We start from the raw sequence: 18826 nt of genomic DNA on the forward strand, positions 1-18826 counted from the left end.
AAAACATAAGCAGTATATGAATCTCTTGTTCATATACTTTGGCATGACGGGGTCAGAAGATTAAAGTACTTGAAAGATCTCAGAGAGAAGGTAATTCAAATGTCGCCCTAGAAGTGATAGGAGCTGGAAGACAGATGTTGCCCTAGAAGATGGCAGGAGCCTGGGGCTGGCACAGCTTATCCTACATAACCGAGCAAGTCCTCAGGCCCACAGCCAGTAGAATAGGTGAGTGTTTGCTGTATAAATGAACGAATCCTGGCTGTGGCTAGAAAATAAAGAACAGGCCAGGGCAACCTAACAATGCACTAACTCAAGCATTTGGTGCTGAACTACTAGTTGACCCAAGTCCTATGAATATACCTGAAATAAGTCCCAGAGAGGTATCTGAGCCATCATCCTAAAACCAACTAAGTCAGGGCAGTGTATCTAATCTATCTATTTGGGGAGGGAGGTAGGGAATAAGCGATGTATTATTTAACTGCCAATTTCAGTGATGAGTATGCCTGAAGCAATCAGAAGGGAAATGCTTTTATTTGGACTTTGCACTACACGACTTAGTGGGCATGACATTTCTGTATGACATTTTTGCAAGGGCAACACCCACTGCATGTACCAAACTGTGTTTATAATAATATTCACAACAGCACATTTTCCCTGGAACATGTGGGATATAGCCTGAAACATTCTGGGCAGAAAATGAAGAGCCTGGAGGCTACAGTTCAACTCTCCTTGGCGGCCCAGGATTAATGTATAAGGATCCTTAAAACTTGGAATACCCATATCCCTAAAAATACTACAAAGCAAAATTCCCTATTAGAAGGACTTAAGACTAAGTAGAGGTAGTATTTTACTACTGGGTATTTGAAACCAAGGAAGTGAAGAGCTCCTGAGAGATCAACACAAAAGTCTCAAGAAACAACAAAAGCACAGAGTGGGGCTAAGTCAACAAAGGATATGAGCAATGCTAACAGGGCTCTATATATCTGACCACTTTTGCTATATAAGCGAACTTCTCCTTCTTTTGTTTTACTGTAGATTATCTATGTAGTCCAAGTATTACGGCAGAAAGTGCAATAGGCAAAGGAGAACTGAGCTTCAATCAGCGTGATAGGTGGAGCCCGTGATGATTTTTTCCTTCAACACAGGTGTAAATGTATGTCTAGATGTGTCTGACCCAAAAGGGCTGTGCACTAATTATGCAGGGCAAGCCCACGCTCCTCTGTGTGGACATACATGACATTACACACAGTCACAGACTAGGATAACTGACGGCATCGTGCAAAGTAGCTGAGTGCTACCTGAACTGCAATGAAGTCCATCTTTATAAATATTTAAACTACTCACAAAAGAAATCTGCTTGAATTACCAAAGATAACTTTTTAAAAAAATCCTGATAACAACAAGTTTAACTGGACATTCTTTACTTCTACCTCTGAAGTCAATCAAAAGGCAATTTTTTTTAAAGCTTTAACTATTTTTTTTAATTAATTTATTTTTGGCTGTGTTGGGTCTTTGTTTCTGCGCGAGGGCTTTCTCTAGTTGTGGCAAGTGGGGGCCACTCTTCATCACGGTACGCGGGCCCGTCACTATCGCGGCCTCTCTTGTTGAGGAGCATGCGCAAGCTCAGTAGTTGTGGCTCACAGGCCCAGTTGCTCCGTGGCATGTGGGATCCTCCCAGGCCAGGGCCTGAACCCGTGTCCCCTGCATTAGCAGGCAGATTCTCAACGACTGCGCCACCAGGGAAGCCCCAAAAGGCAATTTTTGACGAAGTTTCCCAAGCAAGATCAGAATTAATACTCCTATTTCTTTACGAATAAGAAACAAGGCAAAAATCCCCTTCAAGGAGACCACATTTCCTGCATTCTTAACAAGGAATCAATCTGGGAACCTCTAAAATTAAAAGGTTCAATTTAACAGTATGAGAGAACAATTTCACCCTACAATAAGACCCTGATGATCCAGAATTTTAACCAATTTGACTGGGGGGAAAAAAACAATGTACAGTGGGTAATACATTCATTAAAAGTTACTTAACCCTTCCTTGATCCCTCAGGGCTGTCAAAGTGAATGCCATTTCCTCTGTTGGGCTGTGACACCCTGCGACAATAAGGGCCACCAAATCTATTTTAACTAAATGGCCCTACACAGCTCCCTTTTTACAGTTCTCTCTCAACTTCATATTTCTTCCAACTCCTAATACCTAATAATTCTCTCACTATATCCACCTGAACAAGCCACCAACCTGTCAAGAGTCTGGAAAAAGATAACCAAACTTGTTAGACAATCTGCAAAGCAGGAGGCAACGGGCCCTTCGGGCGGGTGACGCAGGATGACTAGTGACCGCTCTGCAGCACCACCCCCACCCCATTTCTAGGCTCTGCTCTGAGCAGATAAGGCTGCCTAACAATAGAGGCGTTACTGTATATTAGAAATGCAAGACTGTGGCTGCTGAATTTCAAATACAGAATTAAATGCCTGACACACCTACTTCCATGTAGAGTCAAGGCCACCACCTCAACTATCAGCTGGCATGTGCTTGCAAAAGGAAATGCTTTTCCTTGAAAAGCAAAAGCAATACTTACCTTAAAACTTAACGTATTAAAGAAAACAAAGATTACATTCCAAAGTCCAATATAATTTTTAAGAATATTATCAATGCCATTATTCCCTGGCTCAAAGTACCAATCTATTAAAGCTGGGGTTTTCAAAGTCATCTATAAAATTTTCCCCCACTGGGAATGACTTTAATGAGGGTCAACTCAACTCAGTAACATTAGAAAATATCGAATACTTAGGTTTTCTAACCACCCGGGGTTATTTAGGCATAAGGCAACAAACCCAACACAGTAAAAGGAAGGCTAGAGGCTGCTCTGTTGAGATGCTTGGGGAGCAGGGCACTGAGGGAGGTGGAAACCGAGTACAGTGGGAGCAGGTATGAGTAGCTTCTTTGTACCCTTACGTCATCCCAAGGAGGAACTGGAAGTTGACTAGACAAATTAGCAGGAGTACAGTGGGCACTGACCTCTTTTACTGGTAAGAAACATGAGCTTGGCCTACAATTATCAGGACAAGTGGAAGATGTCTCACATCTTTCTGAATAGACGGGCAAAGGCCAAGAGCACTGAAATCACAGAAACGTAACCTTGTAGAACCTACTAGATCTACCGTGTTCCTCTTGTTAGTTTCTCCTAAGGAGCTTGTGCAGAACGTCTCCCATCGCTCCCTGACTTCGTCTGGAAGATCTTCAGAGGGAGAAAAGGAAAAAAACATTATCACTACAGTGACTTGCACACAGACAAATAAACAGGTAACTCGAGAGGGCACCACCCACGTGGTTCCTCAAAGGCAAGCAATCCCTGCAGGCTGAGCTCTCGGAGGGACGGGGTATAGCCATGCTCAGTCTGAACCCCGAGAACTTTTCAGGAACCCCCTCCCCACCACGGTCTATGCTTGATGCTAAGAGCCCTAAGCAGTTCTTTGAATTCAACAAGTTTTTTAAGACCTTTTGCTAAAAACTTAACCTGGAAAATATGTTTCCGATAAGTTCCCTGTAAAGATAACGGTCTTTAAGGTGGGGGTAAAAGCAGTTTTGCTTCATGGTCGTGTGAGTTTAGGAAACACTGCAAATGTCAGCTCTTGCGCACTTTCTTGAGAAACTGACTGGCATCTGGCCAATGAATGTCCCACGGAACCCAGTTTGGCTTCTCAAATTGCTCAAAGATAATGTTTCCTAAATGTTTGTGTCATAGGCCAACATATGGATACGTATGCAATAGTGAAAGCTACCTTCTACAGAAACTGTAAAGAAAAGGATACACAAATACTTTTCTGAGAAAATGCAACTATAGCTGTAATCTTGGAGGCCTCACTAAGGCTGTCATCTGACAATTATGGCTTAAACACACGTGTGTACACACTCTTACAAAGGCAAGCAACTTCCATAAAATGAAGACTGATCTGAAAACAAAAAATCATACACATGGCCAATTCATGTGCACAGCAAAGGACATAAAGTGTGATGATCTGGCTAACATCTCGCTCAAGAAGCAAAATTACAGGTGCGCTAGCCCCAATTTGTCCATCACTGGGCCACAACTATACTTTTCGTGCACATTCAATAGGTAACAGCCTCTTGAACACAAATATTCTTAAGAGAGAAATAGTAGGATAGACTGAGAGATGATTTTCAGCAAGTTAATAACTGAACGAATGTTGTACCACAGAGGTTGAAGATGTTTTGCCTTCAGAGTAAGTCACAGGACTAGTAATCCCACTGGTACCAAACCTGGAGCACACAGAGTTCTTGATGCTCTCATTTGGGAGGAGATGGACTCAAGGCCTTGGTGCCAGTGTAAAAGGCATCAATACGGTTTCTTCCAAGTAACCTTGGGCTGATTAAATTCAAATGCTAGTGCAGAAAGAGTCCTTTAGGATATTGGCTAATATTGTTCATTTTAGTAATAGAGAGATGGAAAAAATGCTGTTAAATGCTTTAATATGCCCATTAAAGGAACTCAATCCATAGGCTATGTAGGGGACTTCAGAAGAAAATAAAAAGCAAGAGTAATTGTAGCTCAAGTGGCTCAACTGTCAGCCTACGAGTACTTCAAGCTCAAAGGAACGGTTTAGTGAGCAATACCCTTAGAGAATGAAAGTGGGTAACTAGTTACCCGCTGAGCCTGCCAATACTTAATAAAAGGACTGCAGAACTAAGAACAGAGATACAGCAAAAATCTATATTGTTCAAACACCTTCTCAAGAGCCTCATTCAAATCTCGAGATAATATAAGGAAACTCTTCAGACAGCTATTTAAAAAGCTATGAATATTTCCACTTTACCCCTAAATCCTTTCTCCAATCCAACAAAAATGTAATGAAAATTCCATAAACCCATTACCTTTGATGAGCTGCTGTACTAAGGCGCTGTTGGGGCCCTTATCAGTGCTGTGCACGATGCAGTTGGCTATCCTTGTCAGGTGTCCCATGTAGCCATGCCGTCTTCCTCCTTCGGCTCTACCAGGGGTAAAGGACAAATATTCAGACTCCTGAGAGGATGCAGTGATGAACAGCTTGGTAAGTACAGTGGATTTAAGCAATCATTCTAAAAACTGAGGCACTAAAGACAAGAACAGGCGGAAGAAGAGGGTACGTAATATAACCAGGTTGGGGTAGGGGTAGGGGGTGGGAGTGTGGCAGCAACCGTCTACTCAAAAGGCTACATTGTAGCCTCAGTCAACAGGACAAACTCTGTTCAAAGACTCAAACCAACCATCCTCAGTAACACAGTATCTTTAAAAACAAAACCCCAAACATTCACTGATGCCTAATGATTCTGTAACTTTCCTTCCTATCTTTCTGTGAAACTATTTTTCAGACTTTAAACAGATTGTAGGGAAATGAGGTGAGAATTCTGCTGGTTCATTTTGCTAAGATATCAAATTTTAATTGTATCAATCAATCATCGAGATAGTTATCTACCAATGGCATTTCTCAAGTTAAAATATTAGCTGATCTGAGGACTTGGCCAAGATGAGAGGTAGTCAACTTGTATCTGGCCCACTTCCCACTTGGACACGGACATTCACATTACTCCTCACCCCTTCCCCACTTAAGAGTCCAATCTTCACAACTATGACTCATCTTTACATTTAGACAAACTTTTCACATCACAGTGATTTCTCCGCCCGAATATTTACAAAGTGTCAAGTCTTTAAATTCTATGAAACAAAAGACTTTTGATTGCAGACAGGAGGAAACAAACCGAAGAGCTCTTTGCTTCAAGGGAGAATCTTTCAGGAGTCACTAAGAAAAACCATACTGTGCTTGTAGGCTTGCCTGGAAAATGAAATATCTGCTAATAAGCTTAGTAGAGGGCCTGGGAATACCTAAGGGTCTGAAGGCATAAGGTTGACCTTAGCTGAACTGCTATGAGCCTCTTTCAGTTTCACAGTAAGATCCCACGACCGGAGTGTTCCTTCTGGGCAAATTCTTAGTCAGGAACTCTGGTATTCCCTCAAACCCTCACAAGGGAAAACAAACACCCATCTCCAAGTTTTTTGGCCCAAGGCTCCGAATTTTCTTTAGGCTTCCTGTTCAAGGAAACCTTAAAAAGCTCTTTCAGGACTCCCCAAGAGGGGAGGAATATTATTAGCCAGGCCTTCAGAGGATGGAGCTTGCGGGGAGTAGAGCACACAGGACACCTCGGCACTGGCGAGACGAGGAAGCAGAGAGGAAGGGGGTCAAGGAAGGCTAAGATGGGGCAGACACATAACCAAAGACGCCACTCTGGCCACAGACAGCACCCCAAAGGAGCTCCATTTGGAGGAAAGTATCTGAGATCCACCAAGACTGAACCCCTGCCACCCTCAACCTACACGCCACCTTTCGCCACCCAGAGTCAAAGCAAAGCCCTATCGGTGTTTAGTAAGCAATTTTAAAAAACCAAACCCCAGAAAACAAAGCAGGCAGCTCCCGTGAGTTACCTAGCTCTCCTGGGCATTGCAAGAGACATCTGAACAGAGACACAGAGCAGGGAGATCCTGAGAAAGGTTAGACTATAAAGGGGCATGTGACAACTTTATGGGGTGATGGAAACGTTCTGTGTCTTGTCTGTGATGGTTACATGACTGAATGCATTTGTCAGAATTCCTAGAAATGTATACCCAAAAATGTATACTTCAATAAACCTGACTTAAAAACAAACACAAGAAGTATACCTTGAGAGTGTTTCCCAAACATACCCACCTGCTTCAGAATCTATGGGATGGCATAAAAGCTCCCAGGGCATTAGAGAGGAATGCCTGTTTCAGACAAAACCGCTAGGGAAAAAAACTCTGTGTAACAAAGCTACTCACACGCAGCAACTAATACTTCAAGTAATCTTGCCAATCAGCTAACGGAAATTTTCTAAAAAAGGAAATACTAAGCAATTTTACCCTCCCTCTAGCTCCAAGCACAAAGTGACTCTTTTCTTCCATGAGAACCCGGGTAACAAGGACAAAGGTGCTAATTAAGGAGGACTTTACTTTGTAATTCTTTCCCTTCAACTCCCCATTATTCTCAGAAAAACAGCCATTCAGAAAGGACCAAGAAGTTGCAAAGGCAGCAACAGAGGTGGGGAGTACTCCCAACCCCTGTTCTTTCAAGACAGGTAGAAAGACAGGGGGATCTAAAAGTAAATTACTAGAAAAATATCTGTTACAATTGAATAATCTGGAAGTCCCAAGAGAACATTTGTAACTGTAAAGTGGCCTGTACCATGTAATTATATTATATTCATTGTTCCCTGTCTAGGGCAAGGGAGTATATTTTCTTCAAATTAAAAATCAAACTGAACTCCTATCAGAAAACAATTTACTTACTGTTTCTTCTCGTTCATTTCCCAGGCGTCAAGTATTCGTTCTATCAATTGACATTTTTGAAAGAGCTGAATAAAAAGGAACGTTCCAGTTTAACATTGACATAAATGTCAAAGTGTCAAATTTTTAAAGTGAAACAGAACTCTAGTTAAACAGAAAAGTGATACCTATCACTTTATACATATAACCCAGCAAGCCTAATACAGCTGTGAATTACTGGCTAAATCAGATGCACCGTGAAAATAAATTTACTCAAGGGCCCCAGAACACTACAGGGATTCAAGACAGGATCTATGCCTTTAGCAGTGAACCTACGAGGAAATAATATATTTCAAGTACTGCTACCAGTGAGCAGCTGACCTAAAGCAAAAGACAGGTTTTACTCTGAAATGGAATAAAGAAAATTATGCCTTGGCAAAAATTTAACTCACAATCCACAGCAATACTTGTACATTTTAAATGCGAGCAACACTTACTTCTCTATGAGCTAACATTACTGCATTCGTATTAAAAATAGGTGTGGCTTGCCAAACTTCCGCACGCCAATGACCAGTGCTGTGGGCTGCATTATCGAATGTGCACAGCCAGTCTTATTCAAATGTCATTTGTCTTCCCCATCTACTTGGTTACTCCAGGTTAGCCTTTCCCATCTTCAAGGTTTGGGCGTAACCCAGTATGAGCTAGAGAATGTCACACAATCACAGAACTTCAGAGCAAGAAGAAACCTGAAGACTGACTTAGTAAAATCACCTCATATTTAACAAAAGAAAACAGACCCCCAGAAGAGGCTTCCTCGACACTGCATAAGAACTCACTTCTCCCAACTTTCAGTCATATATTCAGCACAAGAAATTAAAACTCTGGCAAGCCAAATAATTGGTTCAAATGTTTTCTGCAGTATTTAAATTTGCATTGTTCTTTTAATCTCCAAAAGATTTCTAAATCTTCAAATTTATTAATTTTCCCAAATAAGCAAGCCACTTAGCCTTTTTTTTTTTTTTAAAAGTTCATGTAATGGTTAATTGTCCAGGATATGATTTACAGAATCACTGGTTAAAAGTACCATTACAAGTTAAATATTCAGACTCTGAAATCTAACCTCCCACCCTTAAACCTCAATTCACTTCACACCTTAAGCAGAAAAATGCTATAACCAGGAGTGGCAGAAAAAAAGACACCAAGTAAGCTTACATGTTTCAATAACAAATTGTCACCAGTGGAGTCTTGATCAGTAATTGTGCTATTTTCTGTGTTTTCAAAAGGACTTGCAAGAATCAGTGCAATACAGATTTCCACTTGTGTGTGTAAAAAGTTATTCCATGTGTATTTGAAGAACATGTCCTACAAAAAAAGAAAAATAATGCTTTCTTTTATTCAGTCTCCTCCATGTTTAAGCCACTACCACAACACATTCACCAAATAATGAATTAATAAAGTGAAAATGACGTGTTCCTAGTACAATAGGACAAATTAAAAGGAACACATTTTATTTTAAATGCAGTTTAAAATGCCTTCATAGACTAAATAGCATGGTATTTTGCTCATTTAACATGTCAGAATTTGCATGGAAACTAACAGAGACCAACAATAAACACATAAAGACAATAATAAATTTCTCAGACAGAAAGAGAGTGTCTTTTTGTTTTCAACGTGACTAATACAGATATTAAGAGTTCAGTAAATTTCCAAAGAAATTTATGAGAATTTCATTTTGCCTCAACAAATGCTTACTGATGACTTCTGAGCAGCACACAGTGCTAGGTGCAACCTGGGAGGCAGACAAAAATACGGTCTCCAATTTTGAGGTGCTCACACCTTAAAAAAAATAACCACTCGGGCATTCAAAACTCATAGAACTATCAGTGGATAGAGCAAAACAAGAAAGGTATGAGAGGTGGTGACGTGCGGAACTCCTGGAGGTGCAAGGGTTTTCCAGATTACCTGAAAAGGTAACAGTAGCACACACACAAAAAAAGACAATTCCAAAAAGCACAAATGCATCAAGTATGTATTCAGGATATCGCTGAGTCTTGGTTATCTAATCTCAAAATGAAAAGATAATGATTAATGATCCACTTAGGAGTTTTATCATATTAATCACTCAAAAGAAGCTCTAAGATTAACAACAGAATGAATTAACAATAGCTGTAAACTTACTACTAGGAAGATGAAAGACTAGTGATTGATGACTTCAGTGAGACGCCCAGAGACAGGATTAGGAAGTTATAACCCTGTCAGAGGGTAGGGCAAAAACTATGTCCCCAGAGGGCAAGGGTTATGCTGGCAAGGAAACTGCAATCCTGTAGCGTCTCATCTTTCTCCAAATGTGCCTGCTCTCTACGCCTTCTACTGCTATGTCATTTAACACAAAGCTGAAAAACAACTGAAGTATCTATCTCAGTGACACTAGGAAGAACAAAGGGAATGGTTGATAGAGCATGCATGGGTTTGAAACTGGATGTGAACTCAAATCCTGGCTCCACCACTTACTAGCCATGGAATGTATCCCCTATCTGGGCATGATCTGAAAAATCATGCCCAGGATCACATGAGAAATGTATATGAAGTTTTATACCTAGGATCACATGAGAAATGTATATGAAGTGTACATTCAATACCTTTCATGTAAAGAGCAAACACCCAGACTCTCCTTTGAAACACACGCCAAGTTCCTCCCAGTGTACAGTGTGGCCAGCGGGTGTACAGTGTGGGTCCTGGGAACCCATCTGTGCTGTGCAGAGGCAGGACAGAGCAAGCAGAGGCCCCGGGGCCAGGCCCATGGATCCCAAACACAGGCCTTGGAGCTGGAGAACTCAGGGGTCAGGGAAGTCCAGGTAATTCCTGGGCTCTTCCTTTTCCCTTACATTCCCTTCTGCTTCCACTGAAGCAGACTAAATCAAAAGATAGTCTCACACTAAATCGAAAGACAGTCTTTTAGACTCAAATCAAGACAGTGTCAGAGACCTCGTATACTATCTCAGTGGAAAGAAGATCAAAGCTTGTCCCTTGGCTAATTATGAAGAGAAAATAATGCTGTAAGCCCCAGTCGTTTATTGCTAATACAATCCCCTGAAGAGGGTGATTACACTCACTCTATCCTCCATACTGAGCTTCTCAAGGGAAACATCTGTCTTAATCATCTTCCAAATTCTCTAATACATTTCTTTACGCACGGCAACAATAAATTACTACTGAAAAATTGAAAGCATTCAAAATTGATGATAACCTCAAGGGGAAAACTATATAAAAGACTGTTTACACTCGGACCAAGGAAAGTCATTGACACATACTGTAAATTTATGAGGTTCTACCTTCAGTTATGTATCCATAAAGTATCAAGGGCAAATTAAGACATCTTTCAGGGGATATCGTACCAATATGACCCCAATGCTATTCAGCTCCATAAGGTCCCCGTTGATACTGCTGGTATTTGTTTGGAGGAGGCTGGATATCAACCTAATCACATTCAACCGGGTGTTCCCCACGGGAGGGTCCAGCACGCCCCACGTAGTCTTCATCACACTTTTCTGAGGAAGAAAAAGCTTTCCAATTAAATTCAGTTCAGTAAACAAATAAAGGGTGTAGGAGTATGTACTGAGATACAACGCTAAGTAAATTAAGCCTGCAAACAACTTGGCCTGAATTCTACACCTGAAAGAAAATCCAAAACTCCTACTGATGATATCTTTAAGATATGATGAAATGAACATGAGGGAAAACAATTAAGTAATTTCCCTGGACTACAAATTTTATAAGAAGTCAAGTACCCCCTTGCCTTCAACATTGCAAACACCACAGGAATGAAGCAGAAAGGTACTGAAGTCCACGGAAAAAAAAGTGCAATATTCCAATTCTGACCAGAAACCTAAGAAACTAAGAAAAGTTACAAGTGGTTTTAGATCACAGTTCTCAATCTCTGCCAAATCTGTGATAAAAGTGCAAACTCAGAAGTTGCCTCTGGATCACAACCTTGAAACAGGATCAACCTCAAACCTGTTCTTGTCCATAAAAGGGAGTTTCTATTCTCTGAAATCACAAAAGACAGACACAGAACATTCCGGAACTTCAGAAGTTTGGCAGGAAAGGATGATGACCTGTGACAACGAAGCGATGAGGATGCCCTTCTCCATGTCCTCGTCCACAGGGGATCCCTGCCCCCCTGCCTGCGCTCCTCCAGGCCCAGTGGAACTGGACGGCCCCCAGTTTCACTCCCTGTGGCACAGCTCTAATAAACACGGACCTACTCACACACCACATCATGTAGTAAAAGCAGCCACAAGCTGAACTCACTCCTAGCCGTGAACAAGAGGAAGGGCAAACCAAACACTGTCTTACTTCCGAGTTAGGCCCAAGAAGAGTACCAGTGTGAGAATCCATATTAGACGCTGCCTTTTTTGTCCACCTAGAAAGAAGACTGTGGCACCTGAGACACAGGTCAGGGGAACCTGGCCACACCCTCTCCTTTCACAGGACCTCCTTCCCCTCCACTTCCACTTCTCTTCTCCTGAGCAAATCCTTCTCCTCTCCTTACTCTCCCTCCTCTTCTTCCCAGGTCTGGCGCAAAGGACGCCACAGTTAAACACCAGCTCCCCCTCCACAAGATGGTTAAGTAAACAGAAAGCATCTACTTTAGAAAGGAGACACTAGTCTACTAATTTCCCAGTAACTCGCACCGTAGATGTCACAGACACACTTTCCAGAGCCTGGGATGCTGGATGCAATGATGCAGGGCAGAAGGAAAAACCAAAGTGTAAGAACTAGTGCAGGCGGTAGAACTCTCATGGAACTGCCTTCCACCCTAGAGATGCCAAAAGGAAGAGCCTTGTCCCCTAAAGCTCGATCTGCGCCAACCCGACGGGGTGGGGTGTCACGGAAGGACACCACTATGGACCCTGGACACCCCTCTTTTGGAGGTCTTCGCTGTCTGCTGTCTGTGCTTTCAGTGGCTGCCTGATTAACAGTCATTTCTGGATTAGCACACGGATGCTCCCGACAGAAAAACTAACACTCCAAGTCACATTCAGCCAACTACTTCTTAAATGAGATACCTGTTCATCAGGTGGTTACACTGCTCCAACTCTGAATAAGACAGCTCAGTTTCAAAGGTTAGTTCCTAAAAGGTTAGCTTTTACCTCAAAGATGTGACAATAACACGCTGTGAGAGGAAAACGACTGTACTAGCACGTAAGTATGCAGAATATAGAGGAAGAACAAAAAGCTGAGTTTCCTAAGCAGGTGAGTAACTTACTTAATTTTAATTCTATTCTATTCATCAATTTAGATGCTATATATCGATAAAAGCCAATTAAAAACTAGCTCAAGAGCAATGAAAACAACTGCCCGTGTACCTTCTAATATGCTTTGCACATGGGAGTCACAGCCAGTCCTTTAACTCACAAGGTTCATCTACTTTCTAACAACAGCTGAAATCTAGCTACTGGCTGGTCAACGGGCTTCAGAGAGCTGCCTTACCTTGGGTGGCTCAAGCAGGAGTTCATGAAAAGATCCAAGTCTTCCTCGGATGGCTTCTAGAACGCTCTTGTTGACCGAACAAGCTGAATGACTCATGCCTGGTGGGCAGATCTCTATATGGCCTTCAAATCTTGAAACAAAGCAAGTTAATTTTATTTATTACTTCAGAACAAATCACTCAAGGTGCTCCGTATCAGCGTATAGGGATATACATAATAGCTATAGAATATATAGTGATTATATCAAAATTTCTGGAAGGATAGGAAGAGGGTGTAATAAAACCTTGATGGGGATCAGCCAACATGGTCTGAAATCCAAAGATGTACAGTGTCGGGTGAGAAATTATATCCATTTCTTCCCATTCTCTCCTAAACCTTTTAACTCCTTATACCTATTGTACTAATATCAGGTCTCTAACCAGAAAATCTGGAAAGCAGCAGGAGATCCCTGAATTACAGGACACATCACACTGCCTGCCACTGGAAGACTGTTAATAATAAACAAGCCTGTATTAGTTCTATACAGCTTCTTTTGACTAATCAATCAACACTGCTTCCTATTTAAAAGTCTTAACTTACTCTTCTGCATAAAGCTTCATCTATACTCATGATAAACCACTCCTTTTAGAAAAACAATTACGAGTGGAATGAGACTCCCAAATCCCAATCAGTTTTAGAAAGCACAGGGGTTCTCAAAGTTTGGGGACATAAGGAGGGAGGGGTCTAAAAATGTGGGTGTACAATTCAGATTAAAAGATAAACCTGAGAGTGGTGTGTCAGTGCAAACTAGCGCTTAACAATGTAGCTGCTGGAGCACGACTGCCTGAGCCTGAACCCTGGACCTTCACTCACCAGTAATTCGTTCTAATATGGAAAACGGGAACCACTCAAGAATGTCCCTCCCAGGACTGCTGTGGGGACCACGCTAATGTAGACAAAGGACTGAGGGCGCTGCCTGACACAGCTAACACCTAGAGAGTGGTTATTAGGGCTGTTACCCCAGGACTGCTGTGGGGACCACGCTAATGTAGACAAAGGACTGAGCGCCGCCGGACACAGCTGACACCTAGAGAGTGGTTATTAGGGCTGTTACTTGAAAATATTTCACACGGGCAAGTGATTTCTAAGAGCTACACGGAACAGCCTTCAGAAACTCAATTCCTAGAAAGGGGGAGTAGGTAGAGTAAAGGCCTTTTGCTTTGATTATAGTGCTTTTTAATGTGTAGGGGTTTTAATAATTTATGTGGCCAAATATAGCATTCTTCACTATAGTCTCTGTCCAGGAAGCCATACTTAAAAGTTCTTTACAATGCCATAATCCTATGAGTATTTGCATACTTTTCCTCTGGTGTTTTTCATTTAACTCATCTGGAATTTATTTTTATGCAAAACAGGTATAGACATGATATTTTTTTCCCCAAGTGGCGAGTCACTTCTAAGCCACATTTATAGAATGATCCGCTTTTCCCCACTTATGTGAAAAAAAAAAAACCCATACAAAAACATATACTAAAATTCCTTAATCATTCATATACATTTTATTTGTTCATCTAATAAATACTTAGTGAGCATCAATTTATGTACCTGCCTTGACTCAGGTACTACAATCAATATCCATGGTGTTTCTCACATTTTAATCCTTTCAAATATATGTAAAAATCTGCCAAATCCAAAACAAAACCTGTGCTGATATTCCGAAGAGATACATGAAATCTGGAACACAGACTTGGAAAGGCACAAGAAGTGATGGCTGTTTGGGGCATCGGGAGTCTGTTCCTTTCCTCTCTGAACAGAGATCTACAGTCCAGATGCACGGTATCTGCATCCACGCAGCTCCCTCAACCACTCACCAGTTAAGGAAACTTTGCTTATTTACTGTTTGGGATGATTATGAATAAAGGGCACAAATATTCACTTACAAGTTTCTGTGTGACACAATTTTCACTTTTCTTGGGTAAATATCTAAGAGTGCTGGATAATATATTGCAATAAAGGTCTGTTTGTTAAAAAACTGCCAGGTGTTTTTAGGAGATGGCCGCATGACTTAACATCCCAGTCGGAGAGTGTGAGGCTTCACTGTCACCAGCACTGGCTCTGTTTGTTTGGTTCAGCTGTTCAGTGGGCTGAATGGTTCCCCCACAAAACGTATGTCCACATCCTAGTCCCCAGTCTGGATGCCTTTTCTTTCTTTCCTGCCTCACTGCACCGCTAGGGCCTGTAGCATGAGGCTGAATAGAACTGGTGATGGGAAATATTCTTGCCATGGTCCTTGATTTTAGGGGCTATGATTTCAGTCTTTGCCCATTAAGAATGATGGTAGCTATGGGTTTTCTTTTTGTTTTTCAGTTTCCAAGTTCCCTTCTATTCCTAATTTGCAGAGAGGTTTTATCATACAAGAATGTAATGAAATGATCACATGGTTTTACTTCTTTAGTCTGTTGGTATCAGTTATACTGGTTGATATTTATTAAAGCTATTTTTGTGAAGCAGTTTTAAGTTCACAGCAAAATGGAGGGGAAGGTACAGAGACTCCCATATACCCTCTGCCCCCACAAATGCACAGCCTCCCCATTATCAACATCCTCTACCAGAGTATGTTTATTACAATCCATGAACCTACACTGACACATCATCACCACCCAGAACCCAGCTTACATTATGGTTCACTCTAATGGGTTTGGACAAATAATGACATGTATTGGTCACTATGATATTATACAGAGCATTTTCACTGCCCTAAAGGTCCCCTGTGCTCCACCTATTCATTTCACTCCCCTTGCCAACCCCTGGCAACCGTGATCTTTTTACTGTCTCCACAGTAAAATATGACATTTTCCAGAATGTATGTAGCCTTTTCAGACTGGTTTCTTTCACTTCTTTTTTTTTTTTTTTTTTTTTTTTTGCGGTACACGGGCCTCTCCCGCCGCGGAGCACAGGCTCCAGACGCGCAGGCTCAGCGGCCATGGCTCACGGGCCCAGCCGCTCCTCGGCATGTGGGATCCTCCTGGACCGGGGCACGAACCCACATCCCCTGCATCGGCAGGCGGACTCTCAGCCACTGCGCCCCCAGGGACGCCCTCACTTCTTTCTTTTTCATTTGCATTTAAGGTCCCTCCATGTCTTTTCATGGCATGAAGGCACATTCTTTTTAGTGCTGAATAATATTCCACCGTCTGGATGAACTACGGTTTATTTATCCACTCACCTACTGAGGACCTCCTGGCTGCTTCCAAGCTTTGGCAAGTATGGATAAAGCTGCTGAACAACTGTGTGCAGGTTTTTGTGTGAACCTAAGTTTTCAACTCCTCTGGGTAAATATGAAGGAGCACAACTGCTGGACTGTATGGTAAAAGTATGTTTAGTTTTCTAAGAAACTACCAGACTGTCTTCCAAAGTGGCTGTACCATTTTGCGTTTCCACCGGCAACAAATGAGATTTCCTGCTGCCCCGAAGTCCTGCCAGCACTTGGTGTCATCAATTAGGTCCACTGAATTGCTAGTACTGTGCTTCTTACTGATTTCTGTCTAAACGTTATGTCCATTTCTGTTAGAACTTGTTTTAGATTTACAAAAAAATTGCAAAAATAGTACAGAGTTCCCATGTGACCCATACCCAGTTTCCCATTATCTTTCATTTGTCAAAATTAATGAACCAGTACTCACACGTAAAATCCATACTTTATTCAGATTTCCTTGGTTTTTGCCTACAGTTGTTTCTCTGACCCAGAATCCACCAAGGACACCACACTATATTTAGCTTTCAAGTGTCCTTAGCCTCCTCTTGGCTGTGATAGTTACTCAGACTTTCCTGGTCAGGTACTTTGCAGAATGTCCCTCATTTGGGGTCTGGTCTTAACATTTTTCTCATGATCATGGGTCTTTGAGAGGAAGAACACACAAGTAAAACGACATTTTCATTACATACTATCAACACAACAGTGCTGGCTGCTGACTTTGATTATATGGCTGAGGAAGTGCTGGTCAGATTTCTCTGTCAAACTTGACAGAGTAACTGTCAAGTTCTCATTTTATTCTCTCTTCATACTGCACTTTTTAGAAGGAAGTCATGAGGTGCAGTCTACACGTCAAGAACGGACAGTCTTTTTCTTCCTCCTTGAGAAGGGATTATGAACTATTTGGAATTCTCCCACAGGGGAGGTTTGTCTCTTCACCCCCTTTTACTTATTCAGTCACTTATTTATATCAGTATGAACTCATGGGTATTTTATACTTTGTGTTATAAAACAATACTGCCTTATTTTATTGTGCAAGTGTTCCCAGCTCTGGCCACTGGGAGCTCTTTTAGTTGGCCCGTGCCCCTCTCACACACCCGGTGCTGTGGGTTTTCTCTCGGAGCGTGTCCTTACTGTCTGCACCACAGGATGCTCCACATTCATCTTGTATACTTCTTAGCCCAGTTGCAGAACCAGCCACTTCTCCATGAAGCCCTGGTTCCTTTACTGGAGGATGGTATGAGAAACTGAGATCTGGGCACACGGTTACTTGTTCCTGGTGATGCTTCATGACTTCTAGGCCTCACAAAGCAACTGTCTTCCTGGTTTAACTCTTCATATTTCAGTATTGGTAACTTTTAGTGTCCTACACTGATCCTTTCCTCAACTATGTCAAAGTTTACAAATGAGCCCAAAGGCATTCTTCAATTTCTGTTGTAGTTTTCATTTCTAGCATTTGTGTATGATCTTCCATATCTGTTAAAATTCTCCATCTGTTCACATATTGCTCACTTTTCCCACAAGCCTTTAACACATTAATCATAGTTATCTTAAATTCCCTACCAGATTGTTCCAACATTTTTGAATCTAGTTCTCCTGACCGCTTTTTCTCTTGAGAGTTCAGTTTGTTTGGGTTCTTTTTATCTTGCTTCTTTGTCTTGCAATTTTTTAGCTGTGACGTGGACATGCTGTGTAAGACAACAGAGACTGATATAACTAGTATTTGCAATGGATACACCCCTTTTTATCTAGGTCTTTAGTGTGGGGTTTCTGGATCAATTTATAGTCAGCAGCTGAGTTAGGTTTGGGTTTTGTTGTTCCTATGACTGACTTCTCTCGGCACACTGAAGACTTTAAATGTGTCTCAAGTCACTTTGTATTTATAGTTAGGGATGGATTGCCAAGGTTTTCTCAACTTATGCTCTGCCCCTGGCTGAGGTTCTTCCCTTCAAGCCTGCTCCTGTGCTGATGGCCTCCTTCCACACTGCAGCCTTCCCTCCGCCAGCACGCTGCTCTCGTCACTCGATGTGTGGTGGCCTGGTGGGGAGGACCGCTCTGTTGTTCTGGTTCAGCCTCAGTCTCAGGCAGCGGAAGTGCTCATGGACCTCAGGGGTGGGGCCCTCTCGGTGATCCTGCCCTTACCTCAGTGGTAGGGGCTCTCTAATAGCCTGGGCCCTGAAAAGTGTCCCTGCTTGTCCTGTGGGGCAGAGACATTTTCCTGGTCCCTTCCTCCTCATCGAGTCTTTAGGGTTACAGGGTTTGCTGCCCTTTCGCCAGTGGCTTCAGGGTTTTATTCAGCAGGGGCGGGAATGGAGAAGGACCCTGCTGCTGCACTCCGCAGCCCTACTCTGCAAGGGAGGCCTTCTCAGGGCTCTTACCCGGCCTCCAGTACTTCCTGAGCAGGGCTCGCAGGTATGTGCAAAGTCCTGAGTCTGTAGTTCTCAGGGTGTCCTTGCTCTCCCTGCACCTGAGGCGCTTTGGGCGTTACATAACCTACTATCATTCTATGTTTATAAAAAACACATTGGAACTATCATTTTTTTAAGATGAAAAATGAAACTGTGTATCAAAGTACCTCAGTTCCTCAGTAGAAGATAAGAATTATATTGTGCACTAACTTACCCTTTCTCTCCTTTCTTTCCCGGACCGGGGCACAAACCCGTGTCCCCTGCACTGGCAGGCAGACTCTCAACCACTGCGCCACCAGGGAAGCCCTCTCATTACTTCTTGAGTTTTATTAAAATAATCTGGAATTTATTGGGGTT

General features: G+C 42.2%; 1 protein-coding gene across 15 annotated transcripts in view; it reads right to left on the reverse strand.

The window, feature by feature from the left end:
- PPP6R3 (protein phosphatase 6 regulatory subunit 3) overlaps positions 1-18826 on the reverse strand; it is a 126989-nt gene that overhangs the window by 34506 nt on the left and 73657 nt on the right. For 14 of the 15 annotated variants that reach the window (XM_060158325.1, XM_060158335.1, XM_060158336.1 and 11 more), the window contains 6 exons: positions 12831-12960; positions 10733-10885; positions 8550-8699; positions 7362-7426; positions 4898-5013; positions 3157-3242 (listed from right to left, as the gene is read on the reverse strand). In XM_060158325.1, the coding sequence (XP_060014308.1) occupies positions 3157-3242; positions 4898-5013; positions 7362-7426; positions 8550-8699; positions 10733-10885; positions 12831-12960 (700 nt within the window). The remainder of the gene's footprint in view (positions 1-3156; positions 3243-4897; positions 5014-7361; positions 7427-8549; positions 8700-10732; positions 10886-12830; positions 12961-18826) is intronic. The other variant, XM_060158337.1, reaches the window with a different exon arrangement.

Source organism: Lagenorhynchus albirostris, chromosome 9 (genome assembly GCF_949774975.1).
Source record: "Lagenorhynchus albirostris chromosome 9, mLagAlb1.1, whole genome shotgun sequence".
Classification (NCBI taxonomy): domain Eukaryota; kingdom Metazoa; phylum Chordata; class Mammalia; order Artiodactyla; family Delphinidae; genus Lagenorhynchus; species Lagenorhynchus albirostris.